Source organism: Rhincodon typus, chromosome 10 (assembly GCF_021869965.1).
Source record: "Rhincodon typus isolate 14 chromosome 10, sRhiTyp1.1, whole genome shotgun sequence".
Taxonomy (NCBI): Eukaryota; Metazoa; Chordata; class Chondrichthyes; order Orectolobiformes; family Rhincodontidae; genus Rhincodon; species Rhincodon typus.
Genome location: NC_063341.1, coordinates 45891019 through 45914148, shown reverse-complemented (window position 1 = coordinate 45914148; position 23130 = coordinate 45891019). Strand labels below are relative to the sequence as shown.

General features: G+C 40.4%; 1 protein-coding gene across 2 annotated transcripts in view; it reads right to left on the bottom strand.

The window, feature by feature from the left end:
• Window positions 1-23130, bottom strand: part of pomgnt1 (protein O-linked mannose N-acetylglucosaminyltransferase 1 (beta 1,2-)) — a 49511-nt gene that overhangs the window by 22672 nt on the left and 3709 nt on the right. For both annotated transcript variants that reach the window (XR_007263043.1, XM_020530294.2), the window contains exons 2-10: window positions 19672-19774; window positions 16471-16586; window positions 16091-16156; window positions 13102-13215; window positions 6642-6759; window positions 6304-6402; window positions 2709-2836; window positions 1361-1431; window positions 1-76 (exon numbers count right to left, since the gene is read on the bottom strand). Coding sequence is in view for 1 of the 2 variants with exons in the window: in XM_020530294.2 (XP_020385883.2) it covers window positions 1-76; window positions 1361-1431; window positions 2709-2836; window positions 6304-6402; window positions 6642-6759; window positions 13102-13215; window positions 16091-16156; window positions 16471-16586; window positions 19672-19774 (891 nt within the window). In the remaining variant the exon portion in view is untranslated. The remainder of the gene's footprint in view (window positions 77-1360; window positions 1432-2708; window positions 2837-6303; window positions 6403-6641; window positions 6760-13101; window positions 13216-16090; window positions 16157-16470; window positions 16587-19671; window positions 19775-23130) is intronic.

The window sequence follows — 23130 nt, the reverse complement described above, 5'->3', positions numbered from 1 at the left end:
CTCATAGTAACCATCTATGAAGACAACAATCATTTCTGGGTTCACACCCTGTGCAGACAGCAGTGAACGCAACATTCTGTGGAAAAATAAAATTTTGATTCTAGACTGGTTAAGGATTGTCAGGTCATCAGGTCAGTAAATAAACTTGGGCAATATAAAGAGATCAATAAACGGAAAATTATTTCTTACCATTTACCTTTAGACCCATTGAAGTTTACAGCACAAAAGGCAAACAAGTGTGTCTGGCTTTCCGCTAAAACAATGCATAAAAAACTCCTGTTTTCCTGCATCTTCTTTCTAACACAAATTGCTTTTTCCCCTTAAAAAGTAATAGTCTCTGCCTCAATTCCCCATGCCAAAGCATTCAAAGCCACAATATTTCTGCATACAGAAAATCATAGCAATTTTATATTGACGACCCCTTATATTTGAATCCAAAGTGGTGAAAATTGCTTTTCCCAATCCCCCCATTAAAACCTTCATAATTATAAAATTTTACTAAATTGCCTTTCTGCCTCATAATCAAAGCCAAGTAGCTCCCAATTATTTATTCAGATGCAATTTTGACAGATAGAGGCAGATCTTATACTTTTCTGAGAATTGTGAAGAAAACAGGACTTTAATAAACATTTTCTGCACCACTCTTTGCTCAGGCACCCCTATAGAATGCCATGCAATACGCAGGCACACTGGGTACAAAGGATTCCAATTACGTTAGTGATGTGATAAATAAGATGATGGCTTTATTTTCATTTGCCTTTGCACATAACAGTCCAGGTGGACAATTTGTGTATTACTAAGTCTTCTAAAGCCTAGGTCCAAAATAATACTATCCCAAGCCTTGTTGAAGCAGCTTTAGACATCCTCAGTCATTTTGGACTTTTTCAATTAGACAAATGTTTCTTTACTTCTTTATCAGATTCTATGTTTACTATTGTGCATGAGTTCGGAAAAGAGAACACTTTGCTTACACTACTCAGCCAATTTGTCTTATCTAGTGACAATGCCAACTAACCTCACAATGTTGTTTGGAAGTTGTAATGCATTCTCTGTTCAGAGCTGATCAAAGTAGTGTCTTGCAAGGAAACCATTTAGGTAAAGATGAATTTTATACTTATTGCAACATGATAAAAAAAGTCAAATCATTCTGCAAAAATAGTTATTAATGTTTATGTCCCTGGGAGATTAGTTTTAATTTGCAAAAAGCAATTACCAGCTTTGAACTTGAATGAAATATAAAAGAACTGTACAACAACAAACATTCATTAAGCATACAAAAAACGTGTAATACCTCATGTTGCAGACTTGATGTATATCCAAAAGTAACAATGTTATCCATATGTTGAACCTCACATCTCACCTGTAAAGGTAGTTAGGTCTGTTACCAGCTATCACCGCCACCGGAACATCATAAACTTTGTTATCTTTTAACTGCGAAAATAAAGCATAACACTCAATTTTATTTCAAGTACCAAGCTTCCCATTGTAATTGGAATTCAAATTTCACTAGACGGTAATCTGCAAGTTCTGATATTTTAGTTTGTATGAAAATTATCAATTCCCCTCTGGATGTCCAAATCCTCATGTCTTATCTAAATAAATCACTCTTGCACCAATTTCTTATTGTTTGTGCGCGTCTCAGGAAGAGAAAGCATGGATTAGTCACCCAATCTCTGTCCAGACCCATATCAGACACACCCTGTAGCTGACCTGCTGTTAGGTCAGTCTCAATGCCATTCTGACATTGCCAGCAAAATTAGTTCAACCATGCCAGAGAAATAACTGGGTCTGGCTAGGCTCTCATTCAACATTTACCTCCTTCTAATGCTGCTACATGAAGCATAACTAAGATTGGTATTTTAGCAACATATAAGTCAAACCTTTTACTATTGCTACAACACACTGCCCCAAATATTTCATGAAGTTTTGGAACTAGTACGGTGTAGCAGTCCAAAGTCCGAGGCAGTAAATTGCAACAGGAGAACTGCCCATCAGTGGAGCTCAATTTGTCTTCAGCGGGTTCACTTCATGGAACAAGAGAAAAATAAATTTGTACTTGCTGCAAGATTACCACAAGTTGAGCAGATATCATGAAACTGATTTGATGATAAGCAGCTGGTAAAAACAATGGAAAAGTTCTCAAGAACTACGATCAAACCAACTGTAACAGAGTGGGAGGATACAGGGTCATGTTGACAATTTTCCTCTACATTCCCGGAGCTGTTAGATCATGGATGCGCTTTCTTTAAAAGGCAGAAAGGCAAGCGAAAGAGATGGTAGAAGAAAAAAAAGAGAAAGCTTGAAAGACAAAATTGCTCCAAGTTAGATGAAATGTGCCTGCCTACAGTAACAGCTCATGAAGTTGATGGCAGTTCTGTTTTCAGTAAGGTCACTGTTTTTATTCACTGTAGCAACTACCATTGCAAACAATGGGTATCCGATTACATATATTACAGGGAATTTCTCATGAGTTTTGAATGGAATTATTTGCTAACGTAACCACTGATTTTCATCAGGCTACCCAAAAAGTCAAGATTACCTGCTACTCACTGAACAATTTGACTAATCCCATTTAGACCAACACTAGCTGAGGCAGTCATTTTAGAAACCCCATTTCATGCATAACAATTGCATGGAACCAGCTGAAAGATTGACTAAAAATCATGAAAACACTAGGGAATAAAGCAGTTAAAGAGAGGCAAACTTACAGGCTCAGGGTTAAATTCAATGGGTGCTGGATCCTTACAGCTGCAGATGCTCCCATATCCTTCCACTTTGCTGCAGAAAGTCTTCCTCCTCCGATTGGCAACTGTATCTGCCCAGTGACACTCAGCATCTTCAAAACAAAAACACACAAGTCTTTAAGAGATACATGTTGATCTTCAGTGATCTCTCTTAACAAATAACTGATTCGGAATATATTTTTATTTATTCCCTTCAAAGCTTGCTAATTGATGTTATAATAAAAGCTACCCTAGAGTCGGAGTCATACAGCATGGAAACAGACCCTTCAGTCCAACTAGTCCACGCTGACCATGTTCCCAAATTCAACTCGTCCCACTTGCCTGCGTTTGGCCCATATCCCTCCAACCTTTCCTATTCACATACATGTCCAAATGTCTTTTAAATGTTGTAACTGTACCAGCATCCACCACTTCCTCTGTGGTTCCTGTGTGGAATGAACTGCCATTGTGTAAAAAGAAGTTCTCTCACAAGTCCTTTTTAAAACTTTCTCCTCTCACCTTAAAAATATGACCTCTAGTTTTGAACTCCTCCACCATAGGGAAAAGACCCTTGTTATTCACCTTAGTTATGCCCCTCATTATTTCATAAGCCTCTAAAGTCACTCCTCAAACTCCTATGTTCTAGTGAAAAAAATTTCCAGTCTATTCAGCCTCTCCTTATAACTCAAGCCTCGCATTCCCAGCAACATCCTGGTGCCATCCGCAAACTTACTAACCATGCCACCTATATTCTCATCCAAATTGCTTACATAAATGACAAACAACAGTGGATCCAGTACCAAGCTCTGCTGTTCACAGGCCATCAATCTGAAAAACAACCCTCCACCAACACCCTGTCTCCTACCATCAAGCCAATTTTGTATCCAACTGGCAAGCTCACCCTGAATCTCATGTGATTTAACTTTACTAATTTGTGGAACCTTGTCAAAGGCTTTACTAACATCCATATAAACGTCCACTGCTCTGCCCACAATTTTTTTGGTTACTTCCTCAAAAAACTCAACCAAGTTTGACAGACACGATTTCCCTTGCACAAAATCATGCTGATTAGGGATAACCAGTCCTTGCCTCTCCAAATGCATGTAAATTCTATCTTTTCAAATCACCTCCACAACTTACCCACCACTGATGTTAGGCTCACAGGTCTATATTTCCCAGACTTGTCCTTACAGCCTTTCTTAAAATAAAGACACAACATTAGCCATCATCCAGTCCTCTGGCACCTCACCCATGCTTATAGATAATACAAAAATTTCTGCTAGGGCCCCGCAATTTTTTCCCAATGTCCTGGGATACTCTTTACCAGGTCCTGGAAATTTATCCACCTTTAAATTTTCTAAGACCTCCAGCACTTCCTTTTCTTTAATGTGAACTGTTTTCAAAACATCAATATTTATTTCCCGGAATTCTCTTGCCTCCATTTCTTTCTGATGTGAAAAATTCATTTAGTATCTCTCCCATCTCCTGAGGTTCAACACAGATGACCTCATTGATCTTTAAGAGTTCTACTCTCTCTCTAGTTGCTCTTAATGTATTTGTGTAATCTCTTTGGATTATCCCTAACCTTATCTGCCAAGGCTATCTCACATTCCCTCTTTGCCCTCCCGATTTCTCTCAAGAATGGCCTTACACTCTTTATACTCTTCGAAGAAATTCATTTGATCCCAGTTATCTAATAGATGATTCCTTCTTATTCTTGACTAGAACCTCAATCTTTATTCATCCATTGTTCCCTACTCTTACCAGCCTTACCCTTCACTCTAACAGGGACATAAAGGTCTCTGAACTCTCGTAATCACAGTTTTGAAAGCATCCCACTTGTCAGTCAACCCTTTACCTGTGAACAGACTACTCCAAATAACTTTTGAACCTTAATAAAAACCGAAAGAACTGCAGATGCTGTAAATCAGGAACAAAAAAAAACTGGAAAAGCTCAGCGAACCTTTGAACTTTCTTGTCTTATACCACTACAATTTGCCTTACTCCAATTAAGAACTTTAATTTTTATGGAAGATTTATCCCTTTCCATAACTATTTTACAACTAATAAAATTACGATCACTAATCCCAAAGCATTCCCCTAATACATCGGTCACTTGCCTACCTCACTTCCCAGGAGAAAGTCAAGTTTTGCTTCTTCTCTAGTAGGTACGTTTACATATTGATCAAGAAAAGTTTCTTGAGTACATTTAATAAATTCCTAACCATCCAAGCCTTTAACACAATAACAGTCCCAGTCAATGCTTGGAAAATAACTCTTAAAATGTCTGAGACCTCCTTACATATTTGCTTCTCAATTTCCCTTTGACTATTGGTGGGGGTGAGGGGCTATAGTGCAATCCCATCAAGGTGATCATCCTTTTCTTATTTCTAATTTCTACCCATATAGTTTCACTGGACGATCCCGCAGAACTATCCACTCTAATTATAATAGTAATGTTTTCCCTTATCAAAAACACCACTCCCCCTCCTCTCTCGCTTCCCTTTCTATCCTTCCTATAACATGTAAAACCCAGAACACTGAGCTGCTAGTCCCGTCCTTCCCTCAGCCAAGTTTCTGTAATAGCATGACATCCAGGTCCCATATTCCCATACATGCCCCCGCGTTCATCAGCCTTACTTGTAAGGCCCCTTGCCTTGAAATAAATAGTTTACTTTTTCAGAGTTACCTCATTCTGTGATTTGCTCTTGTCTGCCTTTTCGAATTAAATTGCTCTTTTCCGATTTAGAATCATCCTCATCTGTCTTTCTATTTTTATGCTACTTAGGAAGCCCATCTCCCAAGCCCCCTCTACTAGTTTAAAGGCTCTCGAAGCAGAACTAGCAAATCTCTCTGCCAGGATATTGGCCCCTTTCCAATTCTGGTGAAACAGGCCTTTCGAACAGGTCTTTTCTGCCCTAGAAGAAAGCCCAATGATCCAAATATCTGAATCCTTGCACATTGCACCATCTCTTCAGCCATTGATTTATCTGCTGTATCTTTTTATTCCTACTCTCATTAGAATTATCCTGTGAGAGGGACACCTCAGCACTCCTGATGGAATTATATGATCTATGAAAATGTCCTTTAAAAATTAAATGCTAAATGTTTACTATAAATGTGGTTAAAAAAAAAAATTGACAGCAATTTAATCCCATTTAAGAACACGGGAGATTTGAAAAAAATTGAATGGTTAGATCCCAGTTCTAAAATGAGAAAAGCAGGGCACTTTTTTTATTTGCTTTCCAATAATCTCTGCTAGAAACAGGTTGCTTGTCACTGCTCTCTGGATTGTGGGGGAATGGGTGAGAAAGTGGTAGAATGGTAAAGACTGTCATATGCTTCATTTGGAATATAGTGTACTCTGTGCAATGGGCTTTCAGTTAGGTTTCTCATTTAAAACAATAGTCATTATTAAGATTTCACTAAACATTTTTCAAATTTGCCAAAGGCTGTTAATCCTTTTTTTAAAAAAAATCAGTAATAAACAAGGTAATGGAAACTGCAGAATGAGTATTATAAATGCGAGCCTTAGATCACATACTTACACATATTAAAAATCACAAAATGTAAAGCTCACCTTCAGCAGAGGTTAGCTGAACTTCAGTCTTCAATAAAACAGGATCTCCCCAGGTGGCCAATGCTGGAGACTTTGAATGCTTTTCACCATAGACTTGGCCTAACAATAAAAATGTGAACAAGTTGTAAAATTCAGTTTCAAATGAATCTCACCTGGCCATTTACTGCTACTGGACATGTTGCCACTGGGACCTTAAAAATTCTTTTTTTACAATCCATGGTTCAATGTGACAACATTATGAATTTTTATTCTTGGGACAAAGTTTTAATTATTTGGATACAGCAGTAAATCAAGGTTTGCTTGTATCAGATTTTCACAGAAATTTACATATACTGCACCTCCTTTCTTTACCACAAAAGTCCACATGTCTCGCCAACTGAGCGAAGAGGCAATCTGACTACCCAATCCTTTAAGTAGACTTTTGGCTGTGTCTTTGAGATGGAAAGATCCTTCATCCTGAATCATAAAAGAAAGGATAAAAAGGTCAGTTATTTCCTACAATACATATATTGGCAACTACAGAAATAATGAAACGTTAAATTGAACATAGCAACATCAACAATGTTTGACTTTAAAATCTCAATTTTCCCTTATGCTCCTGTACACATTCAGCACCTATACCAAGTGACTGAGGCTTCCTGGACTTATTTCTGAAAGCCTAAATTGTAGGAGCACCCCAAGACACAGGCCACATTAGGTAAATAAATCATTGGCTTTACAAATTCAATTCTTGATAAAAAAAATTAAGTTCTTGGAAGCTGTAAAGCATGAAGTACAAGGTGTAAAATTTTATCTGGCAAAATTGCTGTGGAAGGGACAGTATATTACACCAGCAGGTTACTTTGATTTTAATGGTTTAGACTTCAATTTCAACTAAACCAATTTACAGACAAGCTTGGGAAAACCAAGGATCAGTTAAGCCCTTACAATGGGGCATTCTCTACCTTCTGCTACTACAGAATTAGCACAACTTAGATCATCTGCATCTCAACTAGTGCCTTTATGCATTTCGACCAGAGTGTTGTTGAAATCAGTGTCCAGCACAGAAGCCTTTATGCAAACTTGGGTACCTGAAGAATTTTTAAAAAAGCCGACTGCTCCCCATTTCAGACCATGACTTTTTTTAAAATATGGCCATTGTTGGTTGGTCAGCAACCAACCAGGGAAGGTGATGGCCTAGTGGTATTATCGCTGGACTGTTAATCCAGAGACCCAGATTCAAATCCCACCATGGCAGATGGTGGAATTTGAATTCAATAAATATCTGGAATTAAGAATCTAATGATGACTGTGAATCCATTGTCGATTGTCAGCAAAACCCGTCTGGTTCACTAATGTCCTTTAGGGAAGGAAACTGCCATCCTTACCTGGTCTGGTCTACACGTGACTCCAGACCCACAGCAATGTGGTTGACTCTTAACTGCCCTCAGGGCAATAAATGCTGCCAGCGATGCCCTCATCTCGTGAATGAATTAAAAAAAAGCATTTATTGCCCGTCTCCAGTTGCCCTCAAGATGGTGGTGGTGAGTTGCCTTCTTGAACCACTGCAGAACATATGCTGTAGATAGAATCCCTTAGAAAGGGAATTCCAGGATTTTGACCCAGTGGCACTGAAGGAATAAACAATATAATTCCAAGTCAGGCTGGTTAGTGGCTCGGAGGAGAACTTCAGGTGGTGGAATGCTTGTCATGAAGGATAATGAAGGTCAAAGGTTTTTGCCATTGAACTTTGGCCTATGGATATTCCCAATTTTTATCTTTTCCTTCCTCTCCCATCCAACACACCCCCACACCCCATGCACCTCTCTTCCCCCACTCCATGACAAATAGAACTACCTGGCTGCATTCATGAATAAATGTACTGAAAGGATAGTGAACAAAGACAAAGAAAAAGGGGAATAATGGGTTTGAGAAACAAGCTCGAGTCTATGGCAAGATTTAAAAGCTTACATTTTAAGGATAATGCCACTCTGCTTCATTGGGACACCTTTTATTGGGTTGAACAGGGATCATATCTTGAGATCATGGTATAAGGGGCAGTGTTATTTTTATTTCTAATCGAATCACTTTTTCCTCCCAGGCTGGGAAAAGGTGTCTATATTGGGCCTACCCATGGCAGTGTCTTTTGCTGGAATCCAGCATTCAAGCTCAAGTCCCCTGGCTCCTGGGCAAATATTAAGCGTACATTGGAGGAAGTGGCAGCATGGTGATAAAGTCACTGGACTAGTAATTCTGAGGTCCTGGTTAATGCTCTTGGTGCATGGTTCAAATCCTATCTGGGCAGCAGGTGGAATTAGTCAATGCCAGTGTCAGGAATTGCAACCATGATAACCATCAACAATTGTTGAAACCCTGTCTGGCCCTTTAGAGAAGAAACCTACCATCCTTACCTGATCTGGTCAACATGTGACTCCAAATCCACAGTAATGTGACTGTCTCAAGTAACCCATGAAATGGTCCAGAAAGAGCACTTGGGGACGGGTTATAAAAAGGCCAGCCTTGCCAGAAATTCCCAGATTCCATAAGTGAACAAAGAGAAAATTCCCACAGTTTGAGGAATTGGTGGCTGCTTTAGCAGAAGCCAGGTAAGTGGGAAAAGTACGGGCATAGTTGAGGCAAGGTGAAGAGTGTGTGGGTGCATTTTGAAAGTGACGAACTAGACTCATAACATTCAGTAAAAATGACTGTTGACCTGGTTCAGGCAATGATTGTAACCTCGTCAAGCACATGCAGCAATGTAGTTAAGCCTATTAGTAACTTTACAGAATGTTTAAACAGATTTAAATATATGGCCAATCTCCAGCAGGAGAAATTGGGACAGCCAGCAGCTAAATGATTTGCACATGGTATTAAAGTCAAATGATCAGATCCTTTATTGCTACCTCAGCAGAGCTCAGTTCTAAGATTAAAAAACTACACCTCACTGGGTGAAACCACACAGGACAAAGCCTATTTAAAATTAAAATTTGGAGGTCCATGACTGACCTGCACGACTCCACACTATACAGGACATCAGTATTGTGGGATTCCTATATAGGTTCAAACTAACTTTGGAATAGACAAAGAACATGTGAAATGATTAGTATATAGCACCCTCTGCTGGATGATCTCGCCTGTATAACTAGGTGAAGCTCAAAAAATTAAACACCATCAAGTTTTCCTGGTAAAGACTCACCTCTTGACTCCCAAAGCCTGCCTACTGTCTACAAGGCACTAGTGAGGAGTGTAATGGAACACTCCCCAGCTAGACACCATCCAGGAAAAAGCAGCTCACTCAATTGGTACCGCATCCACAAACATTCAGTTATTCCACCGGTGACACTCAGTAGCGGCAGCGTGCGCTATCTACAAGACGTCCTGCAGAAATTTTTACACATCCTTTAGTCGGCACCATTCAAGCCCTGAACCACTGCCACCTAGTAGGATAAGGGCAGCACTTACATAGGAACATCAACACCTGCAACTTCCACTCCAAGCCACTCACCATCCTGACCTGGAAATATATCACCATCCCTTCACTGTCACTGTGTCAAAATCCTGGAATTCCCCAAGGACATTGTGGGTCTACATATAGCAGTTCAGGATAGGAAGTTCACCATCATATTCTCAAAAGGCAGCTAGGGACGGATAACAAATGCAGTCCCACCCAGTGACAGCCATGTTCCACAACAGAATAAAGGCTGAGTAGGAGTACAAGGTACAAACACCAAGCAACATTCATCGTTGTTTAATATCTCAAATTCTAGGATCTCATACAAATGAACCTGGTGATTTCTGAAAATTATAGAAAAGATCCATTACCGAAAACCATTGATATTGCAATGCAAATTGGAACAGTTTAGTTTATGGCTTCAAACCACTAAGTAACTTCAGGGTTAGTTAAAAGGCAAGAATTTAATAATAAATTAAAATAGAAGCTACCTTAACCAGGCCTGGCAGGGAGGACAGTGGATCACCAGTGGAAGGCGTTCTTGGGGGCAATTTGGCAGGTACAGCCGAAATTCATCCCAAGAAGGAGAAACATACTAGGGGAGGATGAGGAAACTACGGCTGACAAAGGAAGTCAGGGACAGCATAAAAGCATATAATGTGGTGAAGATTAGTGGGAAGCCAGAGAATTGGGAAGCATTTAGAAGCTATAAGACAATTAAAAACCAAGGTGGGGGAGGGGGATGAAACATGAGGGTAAGCTAGCCAGTAATATAAAAGAAGATTGCAAAGGATTTTTAGATTTATGGAAAAGATCAGAGAAGCAAGAGTGGATATTGGACCGCTGGAAAATGAGACCGGAGAAATAGCAATAGGGGATAAAGAAATGGCAGAAGAATTGAATAGGTACTTTGCATCAGTCTTCACAGTGGAAGATACCAGCAGCATATTGGAACTTCAAGAAAGTCAGGGGGCAGCGGCGAGTGTAGTGGCCATCAGTAAGGAGAAGGGGCTGGAAAAGCCGAAACGTCTCAAGGTGGATCAATCGCCTTGATCAGATGGACTACACTCCAGGATTCTGAAGGAGATAGCTGAGGAGATTGTGGAAGCATTAGTGGTGATACTTCACAAATCACCGTAGTCAGGGAGGGTCCTAGAGGATTGGACAATGGCTAATGTAACACCTCTGTTTAAGAAGGGAGGGAGCACAAGACTGGAAGCTATATACCAGTTAGCCTGAGCTGAGTCATTAGTAAGATTATAAAACCCATTATTAGGGATGAGATTGCAGAGTACTTGGAAGTGCATGGTATAATAGGACTGAGTTAGCACGTCAAGCAGAGGTCTTTTGACACATCTGTTAGAATTCTTTGAGGAGGTAACGAGCAAGTTAGACAAAGGAGAGCCAGTGGATGTTATCTATTTGGATTTCCAGAGACCTTTGACATGGCGCTGCACAGGTGGCTGCTAAATAAGAGCCCATGGTGTTAGCAGCGAGGTACTGGAACGGCCAGAGGATTGGCTGACTAGCAGAGGCAGAAAATAGGGATAAAGGGGTCTCTTTCAGGATGGTAGCCAGTGACTAGTGGAGTTCTATATGGGCAAGTGTTGGGACCCTAATGATTCATGCCAAACAACAATGATCTGGACGAAGGAATAGAGGGCATTGTTGCAAAGTTTGCAAATAACACAAATGGGCAGGTGGTAATCAGGAAGCAGGGAGATTGCAGAGGGTTCAGACAGGCTAGGAAAATCTGCAAGCAAGTAGCAGATGGAATACAATTTGGGAAGGTGCATGGTTACGCACTTTGGTAAGAATAGAGATAGACTATTTTCTAACCAGGAAATGCTTCAGAAATCTGAAGCACAAAGGGGCTTTAGAGTCCTTGTCCAAGATTCTCCAAAGGCTAACATGCAGGTATAGTTGGCTGTTAGGAAGGCAAATGCAAAATTAGCATTCATTTCAAGATGACTTGGATACAAGAGCATATATGTACTGCTGGGGCTGTATAAGGCTCTGATCAGACCACGTTTGGAATATTGAGAGCAATTTTGGGCCCCAAATCTAAGGAAGGACATGCTGGCATTGGAGGGCGTCCAGAGGTAGTTTACAAGAATGATCTTGGGGGATGAAGGGCTTGTCATATGAGGAGTATTTGAGGACTCTGGGTCTGTACTCGATGAAGATTAGGAGGATGAGGGGAATTTGATTGAAACTTGCAGAATACGGAGAGGCCTAAAGTGAGTGGTCATGGAGAAAATATTTCCTGTAGAAGGAGAGACTGCAACCCTAGTGCACAGCCTCAGGGTGAAGGGACAACCCTTTAGAACTGAGATAAGGAGCAATTTCTTCAGCGAGAGAGTAGTGATTCTGTGGAACTCGTTGCTGCAGAAGCCCAAGTCATTGAGTGTATTAAGACAGAGGTATAGATAGGTTTTTGATTAGTCAGGGGATCAAGGGTTATGGGGAGGAGGCAGGAGAATGGGGTTGAGAAATATATCACTCAGGATCAAGGAGTGGACTTGACGGGCTGAATGGCCTAAATCTGCTCCTGTATCTTATGGTCCAAGTTATTCTGGGTGTGAAACTATGTACAATGGATATGCTTATTACAAAGAATAAAGCCTTTAAGTTGCAGTTTTAAGTCTCCTACACCCAAAATACAAGAAATGAAAGGCATCATTTCATATTCATGGATATTCTTTGTAGCACTCTTAGCCGCAAATGACTAATTATGTTCGTGTATTATAACAGCGAGACAATGACCAAAAAAAAACTCCACTGTATTAGTTCCCAAGTCAGGAAAAATATGGGGGAGTGAGACCAGACAAGACTAGCTCAATAAGCACACTACAGGCCAAATGATCTCCTCCTGAGTTGTAGCATTCTGTGATTCCATTACTGGTACATAGGAAGTTAAAGATGAAAGTTAAGAAGCAAAGGCAGTGTTACTGTTAGAAGATATCTGAAGGTGACCAAATGACAGATACAGTCTCATCATGCTGACATTCTGGAGACAGACCCAAATCTAGAAAGGCCAGAACCAGAAGTCAAACCATCCACACAACTTGGAAACTAAACTGCATAAGTTCCAGAAGCCTTTACCATTGCTAATCAGCAACAGACACATTGATTTTATAACTGATCCCACTTACGTATATTTTCCAATATTGAATATTTAATTGTTTTAATGAATGTCACTTTCTTCAGGTGCTCCTGCTTTTATAAATCTTAGGAAATGGTTCTACTTTGCCCAGTTGTAAGTTTAAAGTGACCACCTTTCAACCAAAATTAGTTAAAAATGCCAAATAGGCACAGCTCTTTTAGTCTTCCATGTGTACATTTGGAAGATGTTAAAGTATACTGACTTTGATGGTAAACAGAAGGATTCTTCCACGAGAGACCATATTTAAGAATAAGATCATTGCTTCATCTTCATGGGGTGAATATGTATCAAACACACGTTTAGCCATCACATGACCCTGTTCAGAAAAAGAAACAATCATTCTCTTACATTATTAGCACTACCAGTAACTGCAGAAAGGTATTTGATAAGATTTCAAATACATTTACATCCTAAAGATTTAAAATCATCTTTCAGTCCTGGATATACATTGGAACATAACAGTTTTACTCAGTCTCTCAATCAATTATAGACTGATTGCACATCAAATACACTTGCTAAAAAGGCAAAACATACAAAAGTGAAGAGAATCCAGAAAGTTTTCCACTGCACATGGAAAAAATGTTTTGTTTATTTTCATTAAGGCTGGAAGCCTCTAATCCAGCCAATACAAAATGCACGGCAGCCACTTAGTTCTCCGATTACTTTGTTTCAGCAACATCACAATCAAATGTGGATGGATGTTTTTTCAAAAAAGACTCTTTAGAACTTTTTTTTTTCCCTAAAATGAAATCCAAAGAGTTCTAATAATGGGATCTGCACCTATGATGAAGAGTTTGATTAAGTAAATCAAGGGTAGGTGGTAATGCCACTGGACTAGTAATTCAGAAGCCCAGGCTATTGCTTTGGGGACACATGATGGTATTCTATGAAACTCCATGATGGTACCTGGTGGAATTTAAATTCGACAAGTAAGTTTGGAATATAAAGTTAGTCTCAGTAATAGTGATGACGACAACCATCATTAATTTTTGGAGAAACCCATCTGGTTCTATCCTCTAAGAAATTAGATCTTCCATCCTTACCCAGTCTAGTCTAAATGAGACTTCAGACATAGAGCAATGCAGTTGACTCTTAAGTGCCTGAGATGGCCTCGAAAGCCATTCACAGATTGGCAACAAATATTGGAACTTCCAGCAACATGAAAGAATAAAATATTAACAACCTACACCAAACAAGGTTTTAGATTATCAGTGCAGTTATATGCGGGATACAAGTAACCACAATACTGGTTGTTAATCTGAACCTCAATTACGGAGATCTTCTTTTATATGTTTCCACATTTGCAGTTAATAACAGAGGTGCATAGAATCAGTCAATGGCACTAAGTTATGGTACCTACACCAAATCAGTGTTTTACTGGGGGAAAATAGAAATCTAACAATAGTAAAAGCTCAGGAATAAAGTGCCCATACTAATATTTTTAAGAGTGTCACAACAAATGAAGACAAATGGAAATATATAGAGTGCGGATTATATCTAAAACTTTAAAATACAAAGATAACTATCTGAAAGATGACAGTACATTCCTTTCCTTCCACTAGGTTCCATGCCATTTTATTTTCTTCTTGCTCCATAAACACTTTACATCCCACTTAAATTCAGCTATTAATGATTCTTTCTGCAGGCTCCACTGGTTAATCAGATACATTGCTACTCAATTTTCATTTATATTCCAATTGCATATTCGAAGCCTCTCTCCATGAAGTTCGTGGCAAAACAATGTCACGTCTAAGGGGATTTACGCTGGACTTACTTTTGCACCAAAGGTTGTCTCTCTAAAGATACAATGATAACCACACACAAAACAGATTATTATCCTATACTTGTAAAAAAGCAACTTGTAAAAAAGTTTGCACATACTGGTAATCCAAAGAATATTTTTACCGCCTTTTCCATAGATATGCCTTCTATTTGTAGAGTTTGAACAGAATTTTATTTATTGAGCATACCTCTTTTAAACTGAAGGCTAATATCAATATTTACATTGTGATTCAACCACAGAACTTCTCTCAACAGTGACAATTCTTCAAAAGAAGTTTTAGGGACATGCTGAACATGTGAATGGCAGTATTTGAAAAATGAAGTTCTACTTTCACAAAGGCCTTTCTATCTTTTTGCTTCACAGGTTAAAAAGTGTTTAATGATATTACTTTCATTGACTCTGAAAGGAGTTTGGGTATCACAAACCATCTGTGATACTGTGTACATAATAATCCAGAATCTACAACATGGAAACAGGTTCAACCAGTCGCTGTCCGCATTCATCCTCCAGAGGAACAAAAGAAATTCTAATGAAGTTTACTCACCTGTACCTGTAATCCTCTTATTTTCAAAACCTTTGAAACCTGATCCTAAAATGTTGACAGTTTCTGCTTCGACCGCTAAACCTTGAGGCGGATTCTAAAGCCTCACTAGTTTCTCCTGCCCTCTATTCTGAATCTTAGATCTAACCTTGTATTAGAGGTTCCTCTTTCAAATCACTGGAAGCATTCTTCTTCCTATCTACCTGGTTTGCTGCTATCCATTCCTTCATAATTGGGCACACCTTAACATAATGTCATGTCATGTAATGCCAAAATAATTCTAGGAATTCTTCATATTTACATTTTCTTTGTATTATCCTGACCTTGTTAATATGTTTTGCTGACTGAACCCAAAAGGCTCTTCTTTGCTGTGGGTGTACAAATCACAAGTGGTTCAATAAAGTACGAAGAAATGTTTTCAGTGGCAGAGAGATCAGTAACCAGAGGAGGCAAATTTAACATGTATGGTAACAGACCCAGTAACAACATTAAGAAACTACTTCTCTCATATAAAGAAGGCAAATTATCATGAGCTAAAATGTGCTGCATGAAAAAAAAGTGATGGAACTAGATTTAATAGAAATATTCAAAAGACAATTGGATAAACATTTGAAAAACCAAAACATTAGAGGCCTGCAGGAAGAAAGGAGGGAGTGGCTTCATTTGATATAACTATCAGCACTGAAACAAGGGGTCAATTGGCCTACTTATTGACCATGTCATTCTAGGATTCTAGATGATGTATGCATGTTATTGGTTAATGTCTGAATTGTGTCCCATATACCCTGTTAGTGTTTGAAACTAGACACAAAATGCTTGTGTATGTGGGTGGATGAATTTTCAGTCTTCCTTGTGCAGTCTACTTACCGTAGCTTGATTCAAAACGATGACGTGTATTCCTCGACCCTGCTCTTTTACTTCATCCTCAAGGACCTTTAACAGTAAAATATCAAAGTGCATCCGATGAATCAATAAGCAAGGAGCACAGCATGACTGCCTCTTCCTCCCATGCAAAATAAGAAGGGCTCTTTCATGATACTTGAAACCAGATACAAAGCACAAATGAAATACAAGTTACAATACATCCGATATCTTTATTTACTATTTCATAGACTATCTTCAACTGACAAAAGAAATTCTCAACTTCCCATAATTATTCCCTTATGTACAGTTCATATTAGGAAGAACATTACAGTTGTGCATGAATGTACTTCTAGGATTAAATGAAGCAGTGAAACTGCACTTACGGTCGTTCCATCAACAGCAACATAGACTTTTGATCTGCTGGAATAGACTTCAATGTCCAGGACCTTCCGGCCATGCGATGGCCTGCGAGCAGTTTCCATGTTGGGAATGATATTATCTGCCATAGGAATAAGAAAATAAGTCCTTTAAACCGAATCCATAATAGACTGACTGCAAATAAGTAAAAGAACTGATTTTTACACAATAGCTACCTCTAGCATAGTAAACTGCTGCACAATATCCATTTTTAAAATATAAACATTGCTAGATATCTCAAAAGCTTTGAGAAGGTCATGGTAGTTGGAGGCCTTTTAAAGCTGTTAATTCAACAGAGGCACTTCTAAACCACTTCAGAAGGCAGGTAGAAGTCAACCACTTTGGTGAGAGACTGTGTGACATATAGGCTAGACTGAAGGACATTGGTGAGTCAATTTTATTCTAAACAATAATCTTATAGATTCATTGTCACTTTTACTGATGCCAGTTGTTCCTCTTCTAAAAAAATTCTAGTCCAAATCTCAAACTGGTGGGTTTTGATCTTTCAATCATTGATCGTTAACAAAACCATAGATCTAAAAGATGTTAAAGAATTAATTAGCATGGAAAAGGTTCTAGTAAGTAATACAAACTCCAAGAACTTTTTTACAGCAGGTTTAGTAAACCAAAATAAACAGCACCTTACTTCCTGCTATTCACTTGTAGAGGAGGATCACAGACCAAAGATGTGCAAGTTAGGTGGATTGTAAATTGCCCCATGGTGTCCAGGGATGTGCAGGGTAGATGGAGTGGCTATCAGAAATGCAGGGTTACAGGGATAGAATGGGTCTGAATGGGATGTTCTTCAGAGGGTCAGGGCAGACTTGATGGGCCAAATGGTCTCTTTCTGCACTGTAGGGATTGTATGAATTCATAAATGATGCTTATATCACCGCTGTTAATGCTTGATTGCAAACATCTTCATGCACCCCATCACAAAAGTAGAGGGAGATACGACAGTGATTTTAAGACAACAATTAACAAACAAACCTAAGTTGGGTAGTCATGGTAGCTATATCACATGAAACGCAGGTGTTCAAGAACATTAGAAATAGGAATAGATGCAGGCCATTTGGCTCCCAAGCCAGATCCATCGTTCAATAAAACCCTGGTTGAACTACTACTACAACTCTACAAACTAATCCCCATATCCTTTCACTGCCTATGACCTTATCAATTGAGCAGTCTAAAATATATTTAAATATTGAGCATTCACAACTCTCTGGAGTACAGAATCCCTAAGATTCACGGTTGTCTGGGGGGAAAAATACCTTATCTCAGTCCTAAATGGCTGATCGCTTACCCTAATATTATGACATTGCTTTAGACTGTCAGCTAAGGGAAACTGCCTTTTTGCACCTGCTCTGTCAAACTTTTACTTTATTTCATTGAAATTAACTCTCACTTTTCTAAACTAAAGAGAACACTGTCAACCAAGACTATCACTCCTCATTAGGTTAATTCTCTATTTTCAGGAATCAATTCAATAAACCTTTGTTTTAGGTAACTCCTTCCCCCACCCATCCCTTCTCAAGTTACATATATTTTTTGGGTAAGAAAATCAAAACTGGACACATTACGCTGGGTGTGGTCTCACCAATTCACATCTAATTGCAGCAAAACTTGGGAAGACTTTGGAATTATGCCTCTAATACAAATTTCAAATGTCATACACAGTGAGGAGGATGTTAACAGAACTTCAACAGAACAGACAGACCGGCGAAGTGGGCGAGCACATTGCAGGTGAAATTTATAACAAGTGTGCCATGATGCCTTCTGGTGGGAAAAATGGGAGATAACGTAAACGAAATGGTAAATTTTAAAGTGGTGCAGGAATCTGGACTGTATGGACAACTAGTCTTTAAAGAATGGACTGATAAGTTGAGAAGGCTGTTAAAAACCATTTGCATTCCTTGACTTTATTAATAATGAAACAAGACTACAAAATCAAAAGAAGTTGTACTAAACCTTTATAAAACAATAGTTAGCTTTCAATTAGAGTATTATGTTCAATCCTTGGCACCTTTCTTAGGATATTTAGAAGGTCTCCAACGGCATGCAGAATGTGAGATCAGGGATGAAGGGCTCCAGCTAAGTGTATAAGTAGTAGATATGGTTGTTCCCCTTACAACAGAAATCTTAACCTTCATTGCTATAGGTGTACACATCATGAATGGCTCAATAAAGTAAGGAAAACTTGTTTCCAGTGGCAGACAGATCAGTAACCAGAGAAGGCAGGTTTAAGGTGATCAATAACAGACCCAGTGACAGCATGAGGAAACTACTTCTCTAGATTTAACAGAAATATTCAAAAGAGAATTAGATAAATATTTGAAGGGGGAAAACATTAGAGGAGTGCAGAGATTGGGGATTGGGGGTTGGGGTTTGGGGGGGCGGTGGGATTGGTGGTGCGGCAGAGTGGGGAAGAGTGGGTTGATTTAATACAACTACCAAACAGTCAGCACTGGAACAAGCCACGTCACTCTAGGTTTCTAAATGGTGTATCAAAAAAATTTAAGGTAGGTCATTGGTATGTTTTAACGTATAATACTGTGTTTTTTAATCAAAACACTAGAAATTCTAATATTAAAAACAATGTAACATCACAAAGCAAACTCTACTATTTCTTTTGACTTATAAAAAAATTATACATGCGTTGGAATTTTGAGATGGTAAGCCCAGCTGTGCAATTGGATATTATCTACAGTGAGGTGTGCACAGGCCACTCCTAAAGAATTACAAATTAGAGAAAAAAAAAAGCAGCAAAGCTGCAATATCAGTTATAAACCCATGGATCAACATATTACCTTATAATCAAGCTTTTGCCCCATTAATACTTGATGTTAACTATTATGCAAAGATAGAAAAAGCTGGTTCTAGACTCAAAAGGCTACAGTGACCTGTACTACAAAAGAAATATGCTTGCCAATTTGATTGCAAGATCAAACAATTTTTCAGTGTAAATCATTATCTTCTAACGTGTATTGTTATATTAGGAGCCAAAAGATACACTACTGACCACTCTCTCTTCATTAGGAAGGTTGCACATGAACTTCAATTCAATAGAGAACTAAACGCATTCTTCTCTCGCTGTATCCCACCAATAATATATTCAGTGGCACTATTAACATAGGAAATAGGTTATAAAGCACCTCACAAAATCTTACCATAATCTTCTATTAATTCCTCCTCAGCTGCAGCTCTCCTTGTATCTAAAATAAGTTTGATGTTGACGATAACGGTCACAAGTAGAAACAGCAGTGCGGCCGTCTGGAAAATAAATAATGCCTGTTCAAATTTGTGCTCAGCATCAGAAGGAGCAAACATTTGAGTTGGAGAGATTTCAGCTACAAGAATAAATAACAATGAACCGCTAAAACAAATGTATTCTATGGGTTATACAGCCATTTAAATAATAAAAATAATTAAAATAAATAATTACATAAATTTGGGCATGGTCCAACTCTCAAGGATAGGTAGCACACCAGAATTATAAAATCAGACTTCAGCTGCTTCAATGACCTTCCGTCCATCATAAAGATAAATTGAAGTTCAACAAGGATTGCATAATGTTCAGCATCATACATTACACCTCAGGTACTGAAGCAGTCCATATTCAAATGCACCAAGAACTGTCCAATACCCAGGTTTGTGCTGACAAGCATCAAGTAACATTCATGCCATATAAGTGCCAAGCAATGACCATTTCCAATATGAGAAAATCTAACCATCATCCCTTGACATTATATACTGTTACCATCATTGAAATCACCAATATCACCATTCAGGGTTTACCATTGGCTAGAAACTGGACTGGACTCGCCATATAAATGCAGTGGCTACAATTGCAAGTCAGAGCCTAGGAATCCTGCAGTGAGTAACTCTCCTCCTACTCCAAAAGTCTGCCCACCAACTCCAAGGTTCTAGTCAGGGGTGTTATGAAATATTCTCCATTTGCCTGGATGACTGCAGCTCCAACAACCCTGAAGGAAGCTTGATACATCCCAGGCAAAACAGCCAGCTTGGTTGCCACTACATCTATAAACATCCAGCACCCCACCACCAAGCTCAGAAGCAGCAGTGTGTCCCATCTACAAGATGCACAACAGAAATTGACCAATGATCCTTAGACATAACCTTCCAACCCTGCAACCATTCCCATCTGGAAGGACAAGGTCAGCAGATACATGGGTACAACACATCTGCAGGACCCCTCCAAGCCACTCAGCATCCTGACTTGGGAACATATTGCTGTTCCTTCAGAGTCACTGGGTCAAAATCCTGGCATGCCCTCTCTAAGGGCATTGTGGTCTACCTACAAGCACATGGACTTGAGCATTTCAGAAAGGAAGCTCACCATCACCTTCTCAAAGGCAGCAAGAGATCCGCAATAAATGCTGGCACAGCCAGCAATGCTCACATCCGAGTGAATTTACAAAAAAAAAAATCAAACTAATGAGCAGTGTACTCTGCTTGAGCTAACTGAAGCATCCTCAATTGAAGTAACTATGGAGTGTAGCACAGCTTGGTGAACAAATTGCTATGGCAGATTTAAGTTTGATGTCAAAACGTTGAGATGATTCAGAAAACACAAGTTCTAATGTGAACTGAGATAACAAGGTGTAGAGCTGGATGAACACAGCAGGCCATGCAGCATCAGAGGAGCAGGAAAGCTGGCATTTCGGGTCTGGACCCTTCTTCAGAAATGGGGGAGGGGAAGGGAATTCTGAAATAAATAGGGAGGGGGGAGGCGGATGGAAGATGGATAAAGGAGCAGATAGGTGGAGAGGAGACGGACAGGTCAAGGGGGCGGGGATGGAGCCAGTAAAGGTGAGTGTAGGTGGGGAGTTAGGGATGGGGATTGGTCAGTCAAAGGAAGACGGACAGGTCAAGGAGGCGGGTATGGGAGTTAAGGTGAGAGGAGTGGATAGGTGGGAGAAAAGACGGACAGGTCAGGGAGGCGGGGACAAGTTGGGCTGGTTTTGGGATGAAGTCGGGGGCGGGGAGATTTTGAAGCTTGTGAAGTCCACATTGATACCATTGGGCTGCAGGGTTCCCAAGAGAAATATGAGGTGCTGTTCCTGCAACCTTCGGGTGGCATCGTTGTGGCACTGGAGGAGGCCCAGGATGGACATGTCATCCAAGGAGTGAGAGGAGGAGTTGAAGTGGTTCGTAACTGCAAAGTGCAGTCGTTTGTCGCGAACTGAGCGTAGGTGTTCCACAAAGCGATCTCCAAGCCTCCGCTTGGTTTCCCCGATGTAGAGGAGGCCAATCGGGAACAGCGGATACAGTATACCACATTAGCAGATGTGCAGGTGAACATCTGTTTAATGTGGAAGGTTTTCTTGGGGCCTGGGATGGGGGTGAGGGGGGAGGTGTAGGGGAAGGTGTAGCACTTCCTGCGGTTGCAGGGAAAAGTGCTGGGAGTGGTGGAGCTGGAGGGGAGTGTGGAGCGGACAAGGGAGTCCCGGAGAGAGTGGTCCCTCTGGAAAGCAGACAAGGGTCGGGAGGGAAAAACGTCCTTGGTAGTGGGGTCAGATTGCAGGTGGCGTAAGTGGCGGAGGATAATGCGTTGGATCCAGAGGTTGGTGGGGTGGTACGTGAGGACGAGGGGGATTCTGTTTTTGTTGTTATTGCGGGGAGGGGGTGAGGGATGAGTTGCCGGAAACACGAGATGCAGTCAAGGGCGTTTTCCACCACTGTGGAGGGGAAGTTGCGGTCCTTGAAAAACGAGGACATCTGGGATGTCTGGGAGTGGAATGCCTCATCTCGGCAGCAGATGCAGTGGAGGCGAAAGAATTGGGAATAGGGGATGGCATTCTTGTAGGAAGGTGGGCGAGAGGAGGTGTATTCTAGGTAGCTGTGGGAGTCGGTAGGCTTGAAATAGATATCGGTTTCCAGGTGGTTGCCAGAGATGGAGACAGAGGGGTCCAGGAAGGAGAGAGAGGTATTAGAGATGGTCCAGGTGAACTTAAGGTTGGGGTGGAAGGTGTTCGAAGTGGATGAACTGTTCGAGCTCCTCGTGGGAGCACGAGGCGACGCCAATACAGTCATCGATATAACGGAGGAAGAGGTGGGGGATGGGGCCAGTGTAGCTACGGAAGAAGGATTGTTCCAAAAAATCCTACAAAGAGGCAGGCATAGCTTGGGTCAATGCGGGTACCCATGGCCACCCCTTTTGTCTGTAGGAAGTGGGAGGAATTGAAGGAGAAGTTGTTAAGGGTGAGGACAAGTCCAGCTCGGCGGATAAGGGTGTCAGTGGAGGGGGACTGGTCAGGTCTGCGGGACAGGAAGATGCAGAATGCCTTTAGGCCATCTGCATGGGGAATGCAAGTATATAGGGACTGGACGTCCATGGTGAAGATGAGGTGTTGGGGACCAGGGAATCGGAAGTTTTGGAGGAGATGGAGGGCATGGGTGGTGTCACGGACATAGATGGGGGGTTCCCGGGCCGGGGGGGGAGAAAATGGAGTCGAGATACGCAGTGGGGCAGGAGCAGGCTGAGACAATGGGTCGACCAGGGCAGTCGGGTTTGTGGATTTTGGGAAGGAGATAGAAATGGGCGGTGCGGGGTTGGGGAACGATGAGGTTAGAGGCTGTGGGTGGGAGGTCACCTGAAGTGATGA